The sequence below is a fragment of the Amphibalanus amphitrite genome, unplaced genomic scaffold, assembly GCF_019059575.1.
Source record: "Amphibalanus amphitrite isolate SeventyFive unplaced genomic scaffold, NRLGWU_Aamphi_draft 000227F_arrow, whole genome shotgun sequence".
NCBI lineage: Eukaryota > Metazoa > Arthropoda > Thecostraca > Balanomorpha > Balanidae > Amphibalanus > Amphibalanus amphitrite.
The window spans coordinates 579,644-602,437 of NW_024881722.1; the positions used below are offsets into that span (position 1 = coordinate 579,644).

General features: G+C 49.5%; 2 protein-coding genes across 3 annotated transcripts; both read left to right on the forward strand.

The window, feature by feature from the left end:
* Nucleotides 1-2,377: 2,377 nt before the first annotated feature.
* LOC122385693 lies at nucleotides 2,378-3,040 on the forward strand. The gene is made up of 2 exons (XM_043374142.1): nucleotides 2,378-2,386; nucleotides 2,720-3,040. Exons 1-2 carry the CDS (start codon nucleotides 2,378-2,380, stop codon nucleotides 3,038-3,040), a joined length of 330 nt encoding a protein of 109 aa, XP_043230077.1.
* A 1,329-nt stretch (nucleotides 3,041-4,369) lies between these two features.
* On the forward strand, nucleotides 4,370-20,857 carry LOC122385685. 2 transcript variants are annotated; one of them, XM_043374131.1, is made up of 8 exons: nucleotides 4,370-4,647; nucleotides 5,001-5,078; nucleotides 12,786-12,881; nucleotides 13,303-13,439; nucleotides 14,004-14,270; nucleotides 16,646-17,624; nucleotides 17,885-18,110; nucleotides 19,880-20,857. In XM_043374131.1, the coding sequence occupies exons 2-8, from the start codon at nucleotides 5,016-5,018 to the stop codon at nucleotides 20,488-20,490; spliced, it is 2,379 nt and encodes a 792-aa protein (XP_043230066.1). In that variant the 5' UTR covers nucleotides 4,370-4,647; nucleotides 5,001-5,015; the 3' UTR covers nucleotides 20,491-20,857. The 2 variants fall into 2 exon arrangements, with proteins under 2 accessions (XP_043230066.1, XP_043230067.1); XM_043374132.1 differs by lacking the exon at nucleotides 12,786-12,881.
* Nucleotides 20,858-22,794: the final 1,937 nt, after the last annotated feature.

Sequence of the window (22,794 nt, forward strand, 5' to 3'; positions counted from 1 at the left end):
AAGAAACATTGCTCAAGAACAGGATTCAGTGGCGTTTTAAAGGGACTATCCCACCTTTAACATGGGGTTTGAGTTGAGATAGCCAAGTTTGCGGCGAGGTTCAGAAACCACTATCTATCTAGGTTGCAACCCCCGCGGCCTCTTGGTGTTGAAGAAATTCGTTCCCTTCATTTGAAAATGGGCCTTGTACAAGGCCCTATCTTCAACATGGAGCGACCGTTAGTGTGACGTCACCTCGTTTAGCCATTCTGATTTAAATGGGTTTGTTCGTTGAAAAATTGCTTAAAACTTGGTCTGAACTTTGTTGTGGTGCCTACAGAGTAAAAAGAATCAGCTTTATGACAGTAATGTGGCCTGGGGAAGGAGGTAATTTTGGGATGTGACGTCATATATTTGAAAGTTTGTGTTTGGAATATGGGAAGCCTAAGATGTTTAATGAAAAAATGAATGCCAGAACCGTGTTCCTGGTCATCCAATCTATAAAGTCGGGGACAATTTAACTGGTTTTAACAACATTTTAGAAGGTGGGATAGTCCCTTTAATCCTCCAGGTGCTTCCCACTTCGGCGGTGCATGGGAACGTATGATCAAGAGTGTACGCAAGATTTTAGATTCTTTGCTTCACCTGCAGTTCCTCACCAAGGAAACGCTTCACACATTCCTGTGCGAAGTTGAATACATACTGAACAGCCGCCCATTAACACCTGTGTCCGCCGATCCAAAGGATCTGGATCCTCTGTCACCGAACGATATTCTTCTTTCAAGAGGATCGCTTTCGATCCCAGTTGGCGTATTTAAGGGTGAAGACCTTCATGGACGAAAACTTTGGCGACAGGCTCAGTATCTAGCAGACCAATTTTGGAAGAGCTGGCAAAAAGAATACCTACCTCCCGCTACTACAAGAAAGATCATCAAATCAGACTCGGCAGAACAATTTAGCGGTAGGTGATGTGGTTCTTGTCGCCGATCATACGATAACTCGAGGCCAGCGGCCGCTCAGCCTGGTGACATCAGTGAAAAGAAGCACTGATGGCCTCGTGCGCTCTGTATCGGTCAGAATGCGTGGCAAAACAGTAGAGCGTCCTACGAACAAGTTGGTTTGGATCGAGCGACAGAGCCAGTAGGGTCAAGAGACACAGTAGGAACGACATTAGAAAACAGAACTAACTAAAGTACCGAAGAATTTGAAAACCGTACCCGGTTTTACGGGGGGGGGGTGTTGTAGCGGCTGTGAAAATTTTGATACCCGTTGACAAAGGATCCCAGAGGTACGAGGTCCCGCGAACAGCGATAGAAAAGAAGAAGAACGAGCCCGAATTATTGCTTTGAAATTTGCACTGGAAGACTGGATTTTACTTAAGAAGATTTAGATTATTTGTTGTTTTTTGTTTTCATATCTACAGGGTGACTTTTTTTTTACTTGTTAAAAAGTAATGAGGTCTAGTGGCATTAAAATATAAATATATATTGCAAAATTATATACCAGGATGACAAGCATTCTGGGACATTTTGATTTCATGCAGACACGATGTGAAGGAACGTCCATCGTGTATTTTACTTGTGCTTGAAGTTGCCCCCTCTCTCACCGACACGAATATGCCCGCCTGAGCACGTGTTGAACAGCACCGTGGACTCCTAGACCCTTTAGGCGGACTGAAAAGGCTCCTATCACCCATTTTTAGCTCTGCCAGATATTTCCAATGTTTTCTTGTTATATCTGCCATAGCTGGGTCCAAAAACTAGAAGTCTATGAAGGGCAGGTCGAGGATTTCGATACTGGCGGCCCTGGTGGTGTCTGATTCGCTGTTTTTCTTTCTCCCTGAAGACTGATTCTTCAGAGGCTACACATACGCCAGATGGACCGTTTGAAGGTTATTTATGACTAAAAGCTTGTTCGTGCATTATTTAACGTCTTTCTGGGATATCTCCTCGATGATTGCATGCTTCGAATTGCCTCAATGCTTCAAAATCATCGTTTTGTGTCGTTCCTTACTGAACGGCGGTGGACCATGCGTGCCCGATTGGTGGGACAATTTCAGGCACCATTGGGGCCGAGGCCTTCGGTTAAAAGGGACAAATCATGACACCATACAAAATGTCCCAGATTTATATATCACGTGCATTGCTTTTTTGCACGCGATTTTTCGATTTAGGGACCACCGTTGACATTTACTTTTTAACAGTTAAAAAAAAATTACCCTGTAAGTTTCTTGGCAACTGTTTCATCCGCAATTGTTTTGTCTTTATTTTGCCGCTACTGCTGGCCCGTTAATTGTTAAAACCGCTTTTAGTCATGAATCAATACAGAATCACAGTGAGTTTTATCGATTGGGCTTACTTGGAAAGGCAAAAGTGAAGTGGCGGCAGAAACAATCGCGATGGCCAAGGTCGGTGTTGACGCGATGTGATTTCTGCCCAGTGCTCTGAATGTCAAAGTGAAGAAATTCATCCAAGCGCGGGTAAACGGCGGGAGTAACTATGACTCTCTTACGGCCTCGAATGGACGCGGCCTCGAAGCCGCTGCTGGCGTCCCACACGTCAATGAGTGGATCCGAGCGTAAAAGCCCCCTCTGCGGGGCTGTCACTTTGTCGGTGCCATCAAGGTGCGCGGCACCCTCCTGTATACGGCCCAACGGGCACTCAGGGCCAACACAGAGGGCGGCCGGGCCACCTGCGATGCGGGGTGCTCCGCACTGGAGACCCTTGCTCACATATCGCAGGTGTGTCATCGAACGGCCGCACCACGCACCGCCAGGCACAATCGGGTCCTGGACCTGGCGGCCAAGTTCCTCAAGGACCGCGGGGCGTCGGCGCTGGTCAAGGAGCCGACGACCAACACCCCCGCGGAACTTAGAAAACCAGACCTCCTGGTCAAGATCCGAGGACAAGTGGCAGTCATCTACGCCCAGATTGTGGCTGACAACGGCGACCTCGATGCCGCAGACCAGCAGAAGCGGGCGTACTATGACAGCCCGTCATCCGAGAGTACGCCGGCCAATCTCTGGGTGTCGCGCCCGAAAGTGTCCGATTCGGTTCAGTGACGCTCAACTGGCGCGGCGCCTTCTCCAAGGCCTCGGCTGAGGCCCTGACGGATCTCGGCCTTGGCCCCCGCCATCTTGAGCTCCTGTCCGTTCGGGCGCTTGAGGGCACTCAACAAGTCTACAAGATCTTCCGTAACTCCACCGCGACTGCAAGCGGTGTTGAGGGAAGGAGGACTTGTAGACCGCCAATGACCCGACAAGGGATCGGGTAGGCGAAGAGTCCAGTCACCGACCATACCGATGGACACAACAAGCCGTTACCTGGACTCCCGAAGGTGCGATACGGAACGGATAACGACGACCGGTGGTGTGCGGAGCGTTGGCGGGCGCGGGGGGCGCCGCCGACAGCAAGATGACGGCGGAAGCCCGAGGCGCCCCCCGCGCTCTCCGCCCGAAGTCGTTGAGCCCCGCGACTATAAAGAAAGGGGCTAATCATGTGATAGCGCCTGCGGCGCCAAGTGTCCGTGGTTCATGTTAATGGCGGGCGCCGAGGTGCCGCCATCCGTACTGTATGTCTGTTATCACCCGTAAGTGAAAATTATAAATGCAGACCTAAATAGCCAAATGCCTCGTCATCTAATTAGTGACGCGCATGAATGGATCAACGAGATTCCCACTGTCCCTATCTACTATTTGTATTTGTATTTGTAAAAGCACGACCCCATGGCTCGGACCCCAACCATGCTCGAGCATCGAGTCAACTCCATCGTCGATGCAATGCTGTGTGCTGGACTGTCCATCCACCCAGAAAAGTGCTGGACGTCAGTCGCCAGGGTCGACGGCCGGAAGAAGATCCGGTTCGTCGACGCCCAGGTCCGCATCACGGTACGGGGCTCTCCCCTACCCAACCTGGGGAACGAAGGTGCGGTCAAGTACCTGGGCATCAAATACTCCAGCACAGGGATCACCAAGGATTTAGGATTGAAAGTGACCGAACAACTGGCCGAAATCAAGAGAGTCCCCCTGAAGACGCACCAACGCCTCACCGTCATTCGCGAGTATGTGATTCCACAGGCTTTGCACGTCCTCGTGCTGGGAGAAATCCGTCGAAGCCCGCTGAGGGCCCTTCACCAACAGATCTGAGGCGCAATCACGAGCTACCTACATCTGCCCAAGGACGCCCCCTCGGCATACATACACGCCCACCCGAAAGACGGAGGACTCGGCATCCCAGAGCTGAGACTGACAGTCCCAGTCTTGAGGACGGCAAGACTCACAAAACTAACCATGTCCGAGCTCGGCCCCGTCAGGCGGACGACGGCATCTGGCACCTTCAGAAAGATGGTGGAGAAGTCCCGGCCGCGTGATTTTTTTTCCCAGCCGGAGCAATGCACAGTGCGCGTTTGATTGGCTTCCCTCCCCGGTCAGTGACGTCAGACCCACAATGCATTGGGGCTGCTTAGCAACAGCGTTCGCATCCCACGGAGTCGCTTCTGCTGGTGCGTTGTGTTTCGTTCGTTGGCCATCGCAAGGCTATATAAACCTATATGTTATATATATGTTGTTCTATATACCCTGATATAAACCGCCATCGGTTCGGGCAAGAAGGTATATAAAAACACGTTCGGGTTCGTTTCGTTTGGGCGACGTTTGGGTTCGTTTTGCAGGTGAGTTTGAAGCGCTTGATATCAAATACCACTAGCTGGCTTGTATACTATGTTTGTTACGTTATTTTTTATGCAAAGAGGTGTTTACGCCGGGATTGCCGACTTTCTTTCACTTTATCTTCGCTGATACCCATTTCAATTTCATTTCAAAGTTCAAGCGAAGTCTCCCATAGGTACATGGGGCACAGGTGAGTGGATATCAGAAGTATTAATTTGTGTTCACTGTTCATCATGACTGGATTTATATTATTTTCCATGGAATCTGAGAAGTGTAGTGTTCAGACACGGCGCTCAGTTGAGACTTCTCTCCCTTGCATGGAAAATGCTTACTGTTGAACTTCCTTATTTTTCAGGCTACATGTCTGAAAATGGCTAATATCAAGCTGTGCCCATGCAGCAAGGACAACTCGACTAGTTTCCGGAATCTTACGGTAAGTAAACGTTACATAAAATGACCTCCTGTCTGTTTTATCCATTCACTTTCCTTGAGATGAGATAGGTAAGGCCCCTGTCAGATCTTGAGAACTTAACGACTGATTTTGATGGGACAAACACCATTTGATTCCTCTCAATGTAAACTTTTAGATTCATCCAAAAGAGGTGGAAAAAGTTCAAAAATAGGGTCTCAGAGGGCAAGCAATTCTGAAAATTTCGCATATTTCACCTAACCCTTATAATTGCAATAACTTTGTTGTTTCTCATTCAATTTAGACAAACCTTAGGATATGTTTCTTTATACATGGGTCCTTCAAATATGTTGAGGATTTTGTAAAATTTGAAAATCATAGGCGGTTTCAGGTGGGTAAAAATGGGATAAATATTTTTGAAGTATTTTGTTTAAAAAAGAAACGTCTTTCGAGCATAACTTAAGGTCTGTGAGGTACTCACATGATTGGAATACCATGTAGTTGCTTATTTATGCATAGCATAGTCGGATTCAGGTACAGCAGAACGGGGGAATCAAGATTACTTCACTTATATGACAGGTCTCATGCGAACATGAGGAACTCGCTCCTCATCGGCAAATGTAAGAAAAGTCAAAGTTGGGCGAAAAATACCCTCGATAAACTAGCCTTGGACTTTGGAGACGTCCCTGCTCAAGCTAGGACCTCAAAATTTTGGTACAATGTCACCAATTAACCCGCCAGTTGCTGGGGGGGGGCGTTAAACACCCCCACTTTTTTCGCCGGACCATAGCATAAAAACGGCGCGCCGCAGGCGCGCCAAATTTTGGGTACCTGTAGGGAATTTATTGAACTTTATTGTGACAAAGTTTAAAAAAAAAATCAGTCAGAAAATTTTTGAGATATCGAGGTTTTAGTTACGTCATGATTTCTGAGTTTTCGACCAAAAACGGCATATGTTCAAAAAATCATATAAAATCACAGAATAGACCTACAGACATGCCGTAAACGCCATAAGACTGCCAATACCATGAAGAATCAAATGGCTGTCTTCGATTATTGATTATCATTCCGCATTTTCCAAAATCTTAAACTGAATCTTGGCAATTTCTCGTGACTACTTCACGACCATGATACATGAATTTCTTAAATTGAACTTTTTGAGCCAAACACGTACCCTTATGATAAAATGAATGTCACCATCGTGTTCTACGCCCCAAATTACCCATAAAACATGTGTCACAGGCTGCGAATATCAGTTTTGATTTTCGGGGATATGTGCCTACCCGGTGGACCTGACCTTGACCCTGACCTATGCTTGACTGACCCGTACATGGAGCTGACACTCTTGTAGGCCTTATATGATGGATTGTGCACCGTTTGGACAGAGTTTATGACGAGAGGCGCCATAGACCCGGGAACAGGGGGGGGGGCAGCGGGGGCGCTTGCCCCCCCAACTTGGGAGCAGAGGGGGCGGCGCCCCCTCAACATTGAGGCAGCGAGGAAAGGTCTTTCCTCCCTTTTCCGGACTTCTTTCCTTCTTGTTTCCTTTATAGATCTAAACATCAACACACAACATCTTCCTTGCCATCTGAATGGTTTCTGCTGATACAGTATCGATTTGACAACATCTGCTATTGTCATCCCGCTTTGATTTGGGCCTGACCTTGGCCATAAGCTTGGCAGGCCAGTTTTATACTGGACCATTTTGAGTCAACTTTGAGAAATGCATAACGTACAACGGTGGTAAAATCGTTGCTATTGGTATAACGCAGTTTACCCGCTCCGGGTGTGAGGGAGGGGTGTGGGGCAATGAGTGCACTGACGTGGCGCCCTCGGTATGGGATGGGATGCATGGGATACATTAGAGGGCCGGTATGGGATTAAAGCTCAGCGACACTAAGGGCCTATGTGGTGCCCAGAGCCTCGTCTAAGGAATTTTCACTGGGGGGGGGGGGGGGGGCCAGAGCCTGAAGGAGCCAAACCTAGGGTACCCCCAAATATAACTGTTTTCTCACCGGATTTAGGCCACTTATTTTTCATCACAGCCCTGATATCATGATTTTTTTTTTTAAAAACTTAAGAAAAAAAATAATAGGCTATCCGACCCATGCTTTTATATAGTTTGCAGCCTCCTCACATTGCCCCATCAGACAGTAATAATCACACTTATCGGTGTTGAGCGTTTGTTTGAGTGGCAGTGCCTTGTCTAAGGAATTTACATGCCGAGCCTTATGTCGGGGGCCCACACGCATATACTGAGCGTTTGACTCTGAGCTCTGCCGAGTTCTGAGGGCTAATACCAGCTTCTGGACCCACGCCGGCCTCTATGGTAGCCCATACTGGCTTTATATGATCCATACCAGGCTTTAAGGATCAATCTGAGTGGAGGGAGACAGTATTTTCCCACTAGCCCCCCCCCCCCACAGACTATAGTGTAATCATGTAATGCCTACGTATCAACTTGGAGACTGATGGCTTCTCAGGTGGATTCTCCGTAAATCGTAATCGCCGTGGATGTCCGACACAACCTGAAGGTTGTCATAGGCTATAAACTACAAAAAAAATGAAGATTTCCCCGTGTAGTAGTGCAATTTGAGGCCCGTTTGGACCCTACAGCCTGGCATTTGGCTGGCATTTGCCCACCGGGACTCCACGCCGACTTCTTTAGATAATCCAGCTGTCAGTTCCCGTCCCCACAGACAGACCACCAATCTGCGCCTACGTACGACCACCACGGGATCCTGCTTCATTACGATTAGGAGCTACTCTAGCCGCACACCGGTGACCGTCCAGCCAGAAGTTGGACGCCGCATAGTGAGGACGACGATAGGCAAAAACAAGAGATTAACGCCCCGAGGACAGAAACAACAGATTGATACGTAAAGGAGAAATTTTTGTCGGTAGAGCGTTGTACTCCTCGTGGTGAGGGCACGCGTCCCGGTTATAACAGTCCGGGCTCGAAGCACGACAGAGCCGCTCGATGTTTATGACTTATGAGCCTCCTGGCGAGTATGGTTGCGGTTGGTGGCAGGCCGTAACCAGTCGAAGTCAGTGAGGGGACCGGCCGTGCGCGGCTATGTGCATACGTTAAACTTTGGGCTCTAAATTCTGCCATAGATCAGGAATTGCGCGATCGGAGGGTAGAGGGCAGGGCCAACGCAACAAGCTCTGCTAAGCGGGGGCTCTGTCCTTGTGAATCCTTCCATTCAAAAGGTTCGGACTAAATTTATAAAAAAAAAATATCCGAGACACGGAGTTGGGCGCCTAAAAAGACGAAATGTAACGTATTGCTGAGCGAAAAAAAAAATTGGTCAAGGTCAGGTAAACAAAATGAACATTTGATAACTGGCCTAAGTAATCGGGTAGGTATCAATGTGCTCACATTCCATCCATGTTTCGTTTACACATTTGCTTTTATGTGCACTGACGCCTTGAACTAAAAATTCGTTTGCCTTTTGGCTAATATTGCCGGCCCCCCCCCCCCCCAGTAGTGACTTTTTGCCCTGACTGGGGGGGGGGGGGGCCTGGCCGATGACTGCGGGGGTTTGGCCCCCCCAGTTAACATGTTAGACGAGGCCTTGGGTTATCGGCAGCACCCTCAGAATCACCGGCGTAGGGCCCTCAGAGCCGTCGGTAAGGGGCCTTTAGAGGCACCGGTGTGGGGCCGTCATGCAGGTGCCGGTGTGGGCGCTCAGAGGGGCTAGTGTGATTCTCTCAGAGGCGCCGATGAGGGTCCTTACAGGCGTTGCTGTGCAATGTCCCAAAATTTGTCTATTTGATTGGGAAACGACATCCAAATGAAATTCATTTTCCACTCTCACCACCATTTTTAAGAACAATTTTCCACTCCCAAGTCCCAACCAAGAAAACATAGATTTTTTACCTATAGAAAGACAGTTGTGTGGATGCCCAGTTAGCATCAAACATTCTACACCCTAGAATAAAATGCATGCTTGTCATTTGTCATTTCTCACTCCTTTTTGATCTAATCGAATCAGCAGTTTTCCACTCTCTCCCCTCTTTTTGGTGGGTAATTTTCCCCTCTGACACCCAATACAAAACTCAATTTTGGGACACTGTTGCTGTGGGCCCTCAAAGACGCTGGTGTGGAGCCGTTACAGACGGGTGTGGGGGCTTTAGAGCTGCTGACGCGAACTCTCTACAAGCCGGCAGGGGGTCTCAGTGACCGGCAAGGGGTCCCTAGGCCGGCAGAAGAAGTCCTGTGGGGTCCTTAGAGACCGGCATGGTACTGTCAGACGCCGGTGGGGCCCTCAGACTCACCGGTGTGGGACCCTCAAAAGTCACCGGTGGGTGGCCTTCAGATGCACAGGTGTTGGTTGGGTCCTCACTCCTCAGAGCCGCCGATACAGGGCTTAATTTTAATAGGCACTGATGTGCACTCAGAGTTGGGGGTGTGAAACCCTCAGAGACACTGGTGTGGGCCCTCATAGGCGCCGATGAGGGCCCCATAGTTGCCGTTATGGGGCCCTCAGAAAAATAAGTGTGGGACCATCACAGGCGGGAAATGTCCCTAGAACTGGCCCCTCATAGGCCGGTAAGGACTCTCAGAGGCCAGTAACGGGCCTTTGGAGACCACCGAGGTGCCCTGAAAAGGCGCAAGAGGCGCTCAGAAGCCGGCGTGGGCCCCTTATGGAGATCTTAGTGTGGCTATTTAGGGCCTATGAGGTGCTCTAACGAGCCCCATGGGGCGGTCAGCGGTTTGACCTTCAGCGGTCAAATGGCGCCGCAGGGCCCCTCGGACCCGAAGGTCCCTTTGAACCCGATGGGGGGGGGGGGTACGTGTCCCCTTAGACCCCTAGCTACGCCACTGTTTCATATGCATCATGTCAGGTATTTTAGGCTCGCCCCCCCCCCCAACTTGAAAATCGTTCCCGGGCCCCTGAGAGGCGCCCATTGCGAAGTCCCGAAGTCCATGCTGCTGAAAGCCCGATTTCAGGTTTTTGACCTGACCTTGACCAGACCTGTGACCTCAAAATTCAACTTTAAAGTACTCATCTGAAGCGTCTCATCGCGTTCTTTCGTTTGCCGCCTCCTGCGTTTCGCTGCGCCTATTGGTTCTCGAGTTATCGGCTGGGGGCGTTTAACGCCCCCCCCCCCCCCCAGCAAACGGTGGGTGGCGAACTACCCCAGCAACTGCCGGGCATCTGAAAAGTCCCTAACTCTAGTCAGGAAGCTGGCGCCTATGACTTTCTGTGGAGAGGAGAAAAACTACCAGGGGGAGGGGCGATTCCCCCCCCCCCACCAGTAAAAGGGTTAAACATTTTGCGGAGTGCGCATAACTTGAGTCTTACAGCAAACTTTCAACATTTTCTTATGAAAATAAACCATATAAATAGCCGTTGTGCCAATGTTCGACCAACAGTTTGAGTTTTCGCAGAACCTTGCAAAAGGCACATTTAGGAACAGCATGCCCTAAATGTGCCATGCTGTGTCAACGTGCAAAGCTGATAAAGGTAACAATAATCGGAGGTTAACCCGCGCGGGGCTGGGATCTCCAGCCGAACGCGCGGGGCTGGGGGGGGGGGGGTGTAAATTTTACCCCCCTGTTATCTCCCGAACTAATGGTCCGATTTGGAAAATTCAAACGCCAATCGAAAGATCTCATCACCAACAACTAAAAACATGTACTTAATTTAAAGTTTGAGGTCAAGGTCAAGGTCAAGGGTACAAATTGCAAGTTTCTACAGTATCGGCCTGGCACCGTAGTTGCCGAAAAATGGAGTCATGGACTGAGACTGATTGCCCAAAAAGTGTTCTTATGCTACCAAGACAATATTCGTTGCATACAATATCATTCAGAGGTCAAGGTCAAGGTCAGGTCTGAGGTCAGGTCAGGTCAGGTCACCAAAAACAAAATATAGAAAAGGGCATGTGCGACACATGTTTTATGGGTCATTTTATTCATAGAACTCAAGAGGCACACTCAATAGGTGATATGGACCACATCTGGAAGAATTTCAGGTCGAGGTCAGGTCAAGGTCAGGTCAAGTGAGGTCAAATTTTGAAGTTGGTTGTTAAGGCCTAAAAAGGCGTCTATCTGATACAGTTTTTCACGGCGAATCGAATGGTGCTATTTTTGTTTCCGTACGAGGTCTAGAACTTCCAAAAAAAATCATTTTTCAAAAAATTTGCTTGTCGTGACGTCATAAAATTTTGAATAACTCCCACATTTTTGAACCGATTCTTCTAAAAATTGGTATGTAGGTGCACATGGACCACTTCTCTGACATATATTCCGGTTTTTCCGATACACGCAAAATTTTGGATTTTATAATTATTTTCCCAAACAAGTCAGTTTTTTAGAAAAATTGGGCCAAAATCAAACATTTTCAAAAACCGAGATAGCAATTTGATAGACAAAGTAGAATCACGTATAACCTTTTTGTTACGTCTTGATTCCCTTAAAAATGAAGATGTTAGGGGCGTTTGAAATTTTGCCGTTTTTGAGGCGAAAATGGCGAACATGACGTCACTAAAACGTCATTTTCTCAAAAAATTTCCGAAGGATTTCGTTCAAATTTTCAGGGAACGTGTCAAATTGATGTAAGCACTGAAAGTTTGCTGCGCGCCGCCGTTTTTGAGACATTGCAAAAATTCGCGAGGGGGGTAAAATTTACCCCCCCCCCCAGCCCCGCGTGGGTCAACATTTAGATGAGATTGGAGGGTAACATTTAGACCTGTTTTACGGCTTACAAAATTATGGAAATATTGTGGTCAATGCCGGCGGAACATGCCGTCACTATGACGTTTTTCGGCCGACCTATCATGATCTTAAAAGTTCCCTTTCGTCTACATGTGGAGAAGGTCGCTACGTGTCCCCTGGTTTGGTCTGCGTAAGCTGGCCCAAGCCCGGGTCCTTCCGTGTATTAGTGCCAGGCTCATGGCTACCCCTTAGTTAGTGTCAGGGGGAGGGGCGTTATTCTCCGCCCGGAGATCTCGCGATCTCCTGAACTGATTTCGAAAATTCAAACGCTATTCGATTTCTCGTTTTTTTTTCTAGAGGAAGCAAAAATCAAAGTTTTGGGGGCGCAGTAGGGTGGTTATTCTCAGGTGCTACACAGCTCGCATATCAGTTTTGCCCGACTGCCGCTCAGTGGAGGTGCTCCCAAAAATGAGCCCTGGAGCCCCTGCTATTGAAGATAGACACCACCTTGGACAGGACATGCTTATTATAGTGTTGAGAACAGTCTGAAAGTTTCAAGCGGCTAGCTCAATTCGTTTTGGAGATATCCACGTAAACCCAGGCCCCATTGCTGGTCAGTGGGGCCCTCCCGAAAATTAGCCGTGGAGCCGCTGATGTTCAAGATAGAACCACTATTTTGACAGGATATATATGCTATCAATATGAAATACTTTTAAGTAATGCTCAGAAAATTGCATTTACCTAGCTCAATTCGTTTTGTAGATATACACGAAAGACTTGAACACTGCCCATCGCCGCTCAGTGGAGATCCTCCCGAAAATGGACCCCGACACACTCCCGTTCAACAAATCGACGCTATTTTCGGCTTTTCGTCGGCTTTTTACTCCCTCGTTCCTACCACATACCTAATCCTATCGTAATCCTTTGCTTGTCAGGAGCTGCTTCCTACGAACTACGACTACCGCGTATGTTCCTTCGAAGGACTTCCCGGTGACTTTTTCGACACGGTATTCCGTGTCTCTGTAACACGAGAGGAAGAGCTCCTGACTTGGTTCGCCGAATTCCAGTCAGCAACGAAGCAGACTTTCCGTGTTGATTCGACCTTCCCTGGTTTGAAGACGGAGGAGAGCAAGAACAACCCCCGATGCCCTAACCTCTACAGAGTAAGCTTTGTGTGATGTATTTTTATTGTAAGTGTGACCGAGTTCATTAACATGAACTGAAAATGATTACTACAAGCGTGCTCTTATTAGCAACCCTACTCATATAGAAGCTCAGAACCTCGTAAAATGGATTGCCATTCCAATGTCTTTCATCTTAAATGTCTGCAAGCATAAGATCAGATTAATTGGTGTCACAATACAGTCCGCCACTGTCACGTGTTTCTTTTTTCCTGACACGCTTCCAGCCATGAGTCGTTACGTTTGCGATTATCAAATTCGCCATTGTCACGTCTTTTAGTTGTCACACTTTCCTGTCCACCCAACGTCTCTTATCCATGTCCTCTGTCCATTGTTGGCCATGTCTGTCGCGCAACGCAACCTACCAGTCTGAATTGACAGGAACCATTTTATCTTTTGGCAGACCAGATGGCGCTGCCAACACAAGACCAGACCAAGATCGGCAACAGCTGACCTTAAACCGTCCTCAAAAAACACGACCTGCCCAGCCCGGCTGTCGTTGACGCTGAAAAAACCTGCCAAAGCCGGCAAGCTGAGCAAGTAAGTATTAACCCGCGCCCCGTAGGGCTACCGGCGGACCCTACCACCCGTAGGGGGGGGGGGGCGTCTCGCCCCCCCCCAAGATTTCGGAAATTTACCAGCCGATTTTCAAAATTCAAACGGCGTTCGATAGCCCCACCCGGAAACTACATTGTGACCAAATTTCATTGACCTAGGTCAAACCGATGACGTCACAGGTCAGATCAGAGGTCGGATTTTCACCGTTCACAGGCATTTCATGAAATGTGTTGTGAAATCGAGTAAATTGGTAAGTTATTGAAAACCATCGATGGTACATTGTTCGTCAAACACATACTTCGCTATCTGAGGTCACTGATACCAGGTCAGGTCACAGAGGTCAGGTCACTGGGGGTCACCTGGGGGTCACAAGTCACAACATGAAGGTGTCGTGTGATACATGTTTTATGGTCCATTTTACATGACAAATGCGATTATGTGGGTCAGGCAGCCTTTGAATTAAAGAAAAAATCGTTCGACGCAGCTTGGCAAGACGAACGCGATAGTGCCTACATTTTTCTTAACCTCTTTGGTTGTTTTTAACAGGCAGAAAAATCATCTCGAAGATGGGCTTCTTGGCGTCGTTAGCATCCACTTCAGCCACAACCACGGACTGGAAGTCGCTGACGTCCTGAAGGAGAGGGATGTATCGACGGCGACCAGGGACCGTCTTCTGGAGCTGTTCCGGATGGGCTACTCGGCTGAGCAGGCGCGAGACGAGCTCATCTCAGCTCTACAAGAGGAGGCCGGAGACGATTTCTACCGCATCGCAGCGGACCGCGCCCACTGTCCTGATGTTGGCTACTGTCACCGGTAAGAATGGCGGATTTATGTTGTATCCGAAGGTTGGGACTTTTCAATTAAGACAATCACTATTCTTTAGAATTGTGATTTTCTATTGAAAATCCCAACCTGGGCTACCTCTCTAGGGGGGTGTTTAGCGTTTCTGCCGCGATTTGGGTCATTTTGATCGCCGCCGAAACGGCACGGTCAACTTTCTTGCCATTTTCAGCGTTTGGTCCCGTATGGGGAGCTACCTTTTGTATATTTTTATTAATTGTTGTTCATTCCAAGTGCTCACTAATAGACGACAACCTCAAAACTTAACCCGCGGGTTGCTGGGGGGGGGGGGGAGGCGTTAAACGCCTCCACTTTTTTCGCCGCGCTATAGCATAAAAACGGCGCGCAAAATTTGGTTACCTGTAGGAAATTGATTTAAGTTTTTGACAAAGTTTAAAAAAAAAAAATCGGTCTGAAAATTTTTAAGGTATCGAGGTTTTAGTGACGTTATGATTTCTGAGTTTTCGACCAAAAACGGCAGATGTTCAAAAATCATATAAAATCACACAATAGACATACAGACATGCGGTAAACGCCATTAGACTGCCCATACTATGCACAATGAAATTACTATCTTCAATTTTTGATTGTCGTTCCACATTTTCAAAAATCTTGAACTGAATCTTGGCAATTTCTCGTGAAGTCTTGACTTCTTCACGACCGTGCTCATGCATTTCTTAAATTGAACTTTTTGAACCAAACACGTACACATATGACAAAATGAATGTCACCATCGTGTTCTACGCCCAAAATTACCCATAAAACATGTGTCATAGACTGCGAATACCAGTTTTGATATTCGGGGATATGTGCTTACCTGACTGACCTGACCTTGACCCTGACCTATGTTTGACTGACCCCTACATGTATCTGACACTCTTGTAGGACTTACGAGTATATGAAGGATTGTGCACCGTTTTGACAGAGTTAATGACGAGAGGCGCCCATCGCGAGGTTCTGAAGTCCATGCTACTGAAAGCCCGATTTCAGGTATTTGACCTGATATTGACCCGACCTGTGACCTCAAAATTCAGCTTTCAAGTACTCATCTGAAGCGTCTCGTCGCGTTCTTTCGTTTGCCGCCTCGTGCGTTTCACTGCGCCTATTGGTTCTCGAGTTATCGGCTGGGGGCGTTTAACGCCCCCCCCCCCCAGCAAACGGCGGGTGGCGAAACACCCTGATGAGCAACTGCCGCGTTAAGTCGCCTCAACAGGGCTCAGGTTAAGCATGTTAACGATTGCCATTGTTTTTTGATTGCCAACAGTTTGCCATTGTTAACGATTGAGGGCCGTCCGATTTTGCTATATTAGCTGTAACTGGGCGTAGTTTACGCATTGAATAAGTGGGGGATCCCCTGCTTTGAAGGCTAGCGATTTGAAGGCTACCGCCATTGGTAGCAGTTGAAGTGCAGTGCGTCTTCGGTGAGCAATATCTTTCGGAGCGGAATTAGACTCCGGCCCTCGTGCTCCGCACTCGGGCCTCCGTCAATTTTGCAAACCTCGTTTCCAGATAATTTCGTCGGCCCGGTCAGTAATATATATCACTACCTTGAGGTCTGTTTTGCTGTTGGGCAGCTGTAAGGTCATGTGACATAATCAAAGGTCACCAAAGGTTTTTGGCCAATAACTCCGTACAGGAACAAGATACAGCCGCGCGGATGGTCTCATTGTGTTCAGCTCGTCAAGACGCATCGAATGATATACATGATGACCTCAAGGTCACGTGACCTGAGGTCAACCTTTGACCTTGACTTTTCGAGGTCAACATATATATCATTCGATGTGGATTGACGAGAGGATCACGATAATGCCCTTAGTTTGTTGCTATATTGACCAATTCGAAAAAAAAAACGAATTATTCGAGAAAAACTCCATATCTAGCGCCGCCATTTTGACTTTTTCGACCCCTGTGACGTCATCTTTGACCTGACCTGAAAACGACCTTTGTAAAAATTGTAGACCTTGACCGTGCGTATCCGATGCCGTTTACCGCTTGTCGCTATCTTGCTTCGTTCTCGAGATCTCATGGGGGGGGGGGGCGGTCATCCGCCCCCCCCCGTCGGTACGAAGTTGGCGCAGACCCCCGTCGGTGCGAGTGTTAAGTTATTAACTAATTATCTAGTGCATTTATTTTAATTTAACATCGTTCAACTTCTACACAACGTTTTAGTGCGACGCGTATAGGTAGTAAGGCTTTTCTATGTTTTTGGAACACCGGTTAAATTTTGTTCTGTCACTTCCGCCTCCGTCGCCTAAACTGTTCGTAGCTCATAAGTAGCTACCTGACCATTCCCAATCAACAAGTAACACATACCATCTAACCATAGTCCACAATTCCTTTAATTACAGGTTGTACCGGACAGAATTCAAGAAAGTCTACGGCGAGCTGTCCGGAGAGAAAATGCTGGACGGCCTTCGCTGCCTCGTAGAGCAGTACGACGGAACGTCGGGCGGTCGTGCTGCTTTGGAGGTGGACGACCACAACGTGGTGGTGGCTATCGTCACGCCGCTGATGCGCCGAGTCTCCCAGCTGTGGCCTCGAGCCGCAGAAATGTTGTTCGTCGACTCGTCCGGCAACATGGACCGGAGCGACAGTCGTCTCTTTCTCCTTCTGACTCACAGCCCGGTCGGCGCTCTCCCCGTGGGGGCCATCGTCACGTCATCAGAGTCGACCAGCGTCCTAACGGCAGGGCTCCAGCTGCTGTTGACCCTGATGGATGAGCAGAGCTTCGGGGGTCGAGGAGCACGTGGCCCGGTGGTGGCCATGACGGACGACTGCGCTGCCCTCAGAGCCGCACTGAGGAATGTCTTCCCCGAGTGTCGGCTACTGCTCTGCTCATTTCACATCCTCCAGGCTGCCTGGCGGTGGCTGTGTGGGAAGCAGAGCGGTGTCGCCGCTGACCAGCGACAGGAGGCGTTGCAACGTGTCCGTGCCCTCCTCCGAGCCACCACTGAGCACGACCTCAGCCAGCGCTGGGAGGAGCTGCTCGCCTTCACACGGACGAAGAAGCTCGGACACTTTGAAAAGTACATGGAAGAGCGCTGGATCCGTCGTCACGAGTGGGCCATGTGTTTCCGCTCGGACCTGATGGTCAGAGGGAACCACACCAACAATCTGACGGAGGCGGCCTTCCGCATCATCAAGGACAAGCTCCTGAGGCGGCTCAAGGTCCACAACACCACCCAGCTGGTCGACATCGTGATGATCCGACTCGAAAATGAGTACTCGCGCAAAGTCCTGGACGCTGCAAACGGAAGAACGCCGGCCTCGGCACGCAAGCGCTTCTGCCCGTCGGCAGATGGCATCGACAAGGCGTCTGTGGAGCAGGTAGGTAATGGTCTATCAAATGTTAAGCATGAGATGCTTTTATTTCAGGATTGATTGTATTGTATTTTTATTGGTCGTTTTTTAAATAAAACTACCACAGTCATTAATTGGGTGGGGTTTTGTAACCACATGCCAAATGATTCCTGTGGTTGGGCTGCAGCTTAGTATTCGGTTAATTTCCCTGGAACAATGACGGATGCTTAGAAAATTACATTACGGCATCGATTTTCTCATATTCGTCTCGTTTTTCACTCTCACAGGTGGGACCGTCCACGTACCAGGTGTCCAGCTTCACCAAGTCCGGTGTCTCGTACACCGTTGACACGGATCTGGAGCTGTGCACGTGTCGTGTGGGAGCCACTGGAGCGCCGTGCAAGCACCAGGCAGCTGTTCTGCGGAAGGAGCCTGCCATGGCTGATGCGGCAATCAACTTCCTGCCCACCCTCAGCGAGAAACAGCGTCACCTCTACTTCCAAATCGCCACCGGTAGGTTTGAGATCAGCGCGGAAATGTCAGTTGCGATGATCAAAGGCAAGGTAAATACAGGGAGTCCACGTCAAAAGTGTACCCAGACTTTTCTCCCTAGGTATTTTATCTTAAACACATCACACTCACAATCAAATGCCCTTGTTTGAGAGCCAAGGCAATGGCAGAACATTTGCTATGCTTCTCTTACTGTGCTGGGCACTCTGCTGACCAGCGCGTGCCGTCTAGAGCAACTGCTCTATATGAGCCCCTTTACGTCGGGCCACCGCCGGCAGACGGACCGGCTGGAGGTGGGTGATCGCATTGACGACCATGTGGGAAGGAAGGCGACGGATCTCGTCGCTGATGGCGTATTCCAGCTCCTGGGTCGACACTGGATTGCCGGCGTACACACAGTCCTTGAGAAAGCCCCACAAGAAGAGGACTGGGGTCGGGCGAGTGGGGAGCCCATTCCACCGCTCTTTTCAAGCTGATGTGGCGGTCAGGAAAGTGCTCCTCCAGCCATTCCAGCGACCGTTTGGCGGTGTGAGGCGGCGCCCCGTCCTGTTAAAACCATTCTTCATGGCGACGGAGGAGCACTTTCCTGACCGCCACACCAGCTTGAAAAGAGCGGTGGAATGGGCTCCCCACTCGCCCGACCTCAGTCCTCTAGATTTCTTCTTGTGGGGCTTTATCAAGGACTGTGTGTACGCCGGCAATCCAGTGTCGACCCAGGAGCTGGAATACGCCATCAGCGACGAGATCCGTCGCCTTCCTTCCCACATGGTCGACAAGGCGATCACCCACCTCCAGCCGGTCCGTCTGCCGGCGGTGGCCCGACGTAAAGGGGCTCATATAGAGCAGTTGCTCTAGACGGCACGCGCTGGTCAGCAGAGTGCCGAGCACAGTTGAGAAGCATAGCAAATGTTCTGCCATTGCCTTGGCTCTCAAACGAGGGCATTTGATTGTGAGTGTGATGTGTTTAAGATAAAATACCTATGGAGAAAAGTCTGGGTACACTTTTGACGTGGACACCCTGTAAGCTGCAGTCGATTTTTTTCCTAGTTACGACAGCATCTGTTTATCGATAATTATATGCAGATCGTCTTTACTGAACTGGCGCTTAGTCGGGAAAATCGGTCAATCGGTCCAGACTTTTTATTCAGTATCGGTAATTGTTCGATCTCGTTCCGTAGTTCGTTTCGTGCGTGTCCGGATAACCAGAAATGTTCGATACCGTAAACGGGGGTGACTTATACTAAAGTTTTGGGGTAAAAAAAAGTCAAAACGTTCAAGATCCCGAGATAGACATTTTATAGCGCTTGTTATTTTACATACTTGCTGGCTTTTTTGACATTTTGCTTCGAACATAATTTTGGTCAAATTTCAAACATTTAGACAATTTTGCCCAAACAGGACTCTAGTGATGTCACAATAAACGCTATTGTCTCAAAGGTTTTCAATGGGATTTCGATAAAGTTTGCCCAGTCGATGTCAAATTGATGTAGAATAATGTACCCCAAATGTTGTGGCAATATCTGCAACGGTTTTGGAGTTATCGCAAAAATCCGTGAGGAGGACAGATTCTGCCCCCCCCCCAGCGGGGCGTGGGTTAAGGTACACCGAATACTTGAGATATCTGTGACCTTTGGTTATGGAGATATAACCTCGTTCTCGAGGCCATGTCCTGGCCCAAATAATCTATTTGTACTATCTTGCGCGGTGGTGGTGTTTGGACCGCTCATGTGGTGTGTTTTTATAGTCATTGTTGATTGTTCTCCTGTTGACAGGTCTTACAGCACCCGGCGGGTTTTTGGCCTCAATGAGGCAAAATCCGCGGGAACCGAGCCGCACGAGCCAGCCAAGCACGAGCCGAAGTGACGCATCAGCCGAAGATCAGCAACCTGACGTGGCGAGCGAGGAGAAGGCGGGCGCCAACCTGGGCGACGGGACAGCTGACCTGATCGCTCGGTGCCAGGCTCTTTGTGAGTCATGGCAGGCTGACCTGATGCGTGCACCAGAGCTGTACGGCCCCGCACTAAGCACTTTCATTAGCCGTTACGAGCGCATGAAAACGGACAATTCGCGGGTGTCAAGTTTGCACCAGTTTGGCACTGGTTGCAGCGCTGTCCCTGCAAGCTCCTTCAAAAGCTCTGTGATGATAGGCGTCCAGCCGACAGCAGTGGCTCGCAGGAAAGTCCCAGTTGGTGGCAAGCGGCGTGCTTCCACTGGGAGACCCAAAAAAGACGCCGCCGCTGGCGACCACGGTGCCTACGCCGTGCCAACAAAGGTCGCGAAGCAACCTCTCTGTGCTCAGGTGGTGCCCTCAGCGCGAGCCCCACACAACCTGGCGGAGTGTGTGGCTCGAAACGTCTCTGTGGGTCGAACCCACAGTGCCTAATGTGTTCAACTTTTATGCGTTCTATCTTTAGCGGCCGGATTGACCGTCACGAGCTGGTGGCGAAATTCAGCCTTGTCACTCAGGTTAGGCGTTCTCGGCACACAGGCCTTTTTCATGTCCCATTTGGCAGAGTTAATGCTGTGAAGTGTGACTTGTTTATTCGACTATCCAACCAACTAAACAAATTCTTACACGAACATTCGGAGGCAGACTTCTTCCAGCCGTCATGTCATTGGAGAGCACTACTGCTCCGCTTTGCGAGTAGTCAGGGTACTTTTAATGAGTGATATCGACTGATGTCGGCCAGCACTCTTTGGCTACTTACTTTCTGTGATCGCTTCTGGTATATGTGTATGTATGCTGGGAGGGGGGGGGGGGCGGGGAGGGGTTGTATGTGTGTAAGGGGAGGGTAGAGCGGGTTGAATGCCTGAGTGGGTGGGATGGGAAATTTTATTGCGACTGCAGCCTTAATGTGGGCCTGGGCCTGTGGTTGTTATGAAAATAAAGAAATAAATTCAGGATGGCAGTTCTGATGTAATATCCTCAATGCGGACGGTGAAAGCTTTGAACGCGTCGATGATAACGGTCTGGCGGAATGCGAGCAGTGATGCCAGACGGTACTCGCATGTGTAAATACATGTTCCAGTGGTTCTGGTGCTGCTGAGACAGCGTATGAATGTCAGGAAGGCGATCCGACTCGCGCGGCGGTCAAAAGCTAATTGTTGGCGCGCGACACCCATATTCGTAAATGTTTCAGCGTGATTGTTTTGAGCTTAATTAAGCTATAACCACGAACTACAACGCTGTTTTCTTACTCCAAATCTCATATCTTCAAAGTGGAATATTTAATCTAACATGTCTGGGTGTAAAAGAGATGCAGCCCCCCCCCCCCAGTGGGAAATAGCGGAGGGCACCCACCTGACCGGAGTCCGAAAGGCAGGCTCCACTGTGTCTATCAAGTTCGCAATAGGAATGATTAAAAAAAAAACATGCAGGGTAAAGTCAATATCTTGCGAGAAATATTTCCAGTGTTCCAACATCCAAAATGCTTATCTCAAAGAATAGGACGCTTCATACATATCTCAATCAAAGACTACGCTTCCGTTCACCAACCATTACGTCGCGTAGAATACACATTGCGCATCCTCATTACACAGCGGCATCAACTCAACGGCATTTGATTTGAAATCTCCGGAATCGAAAGCGCTCTCCGGCATCCCTGTGTGACATCTTCTCGGTCTGACGTCACGGGCCGGAGCGGCTAGCCAATCAGAGCCGCCCTGTGTATTGCTCCGGCTGGGAAAAAAAATGACGCGTCCCGGCCAGTCACCCCCAGGGACGGACCAACGTTAGACAGCAGAGAATCCATCCGGAAAGAGCATAGGCGCCAGCTACTCTCGAAGGTTGACGGAGCCGGCCTCAAAGAGGCGCCCCATCACCCCAAGAGCCAGCGGTGGGTGACAGCGCCCAACCCACCCATGCCTGGAGCAGCCTACGTCGGCGCAATTAAAATCCGAGGGAACCTTGTCCTCACCGGGCAGAGAGCAGCAAGATCTCGACGTGGACAAGGCTACCATCTTCATACCATGTGACGCAGGCTGTGGGCGGCCAGAGACGATGGGCCACATTAGCCAAGCCTGTGAGAGAACACGCCTCAACAGGACGGCCAGACATATCGTGTCCTAGCCCAGCTAGAAGGATACCTCGGGGACAGCGGAGCTCTACCCATCAAAGAGCCCGCCATCCCGACCCCTGCAGGACTTCGCAAACCCGACCTCATGGTAGCCACCAACACCATGGCGGCTGCAGCATCGGCTAGGCGAAAACGGACACCTCAAGCCGGTGCCAGGACTCCTCATGTTGCGACACGCTTCGGACTAAGAAGACTGGCTAGTGTGCGGTGCGTTGGCGGGCGCGGGGTGCGCCGCCGACTGCAAGATGACGGCAGAAGCCCGAGGCGCCCCCCGCGCTCCCCGCCCGAAGTCGTAGAGCCCCGCGACTATAAAGAAAGGGGCCAATAATGTGATAGCGCCTGCGTGCGCCCAGTGTCCGTGGTCTTATGTTAATGGCGGCGCCTGGGCGCCGCCATCCGTAGTGTATGTTTGTCAGCACCCGTCTTGAAAATTTTATAAATAACGGGAACCACCGCGTCGTTCGGCAATTAAGAAGCAACTTAGAACTGGCACGGACCAGGGGAATCCGACTGACTAATTAAATCATAGCATCGCGATGGCCAAGGTCGGTGTTGACGCGATGTGATTTCTGCCCAGTGCTCTGAATGTCAAAGTAAAGAAATTCATCCAA

Bases quoted from the DNA above. Each gene is read 5' to 3' on its own strand.
- LOC122385685 (XM_043374131.1), top strand. From the start codon at position 5,016: ATGGCTAATATCAAGCTGTGCCCATGCAGCAAGGACAACTCGACTAGT. The intron at 14,271-16,645 runs GTAAGAATGGCG...CTTTAATTACAG, and splicing joins GATGTTGGCTACTGTCACCG to GTTGTACCGGACAGAATTCA. The intron at 18,111-19,879 runs GTAGGTTTGAGA...TCCTGTTGACAG, and splicing joins CTACTTCCAAATCGCCACCG to GTCTTACAGCACCCGGCGGG.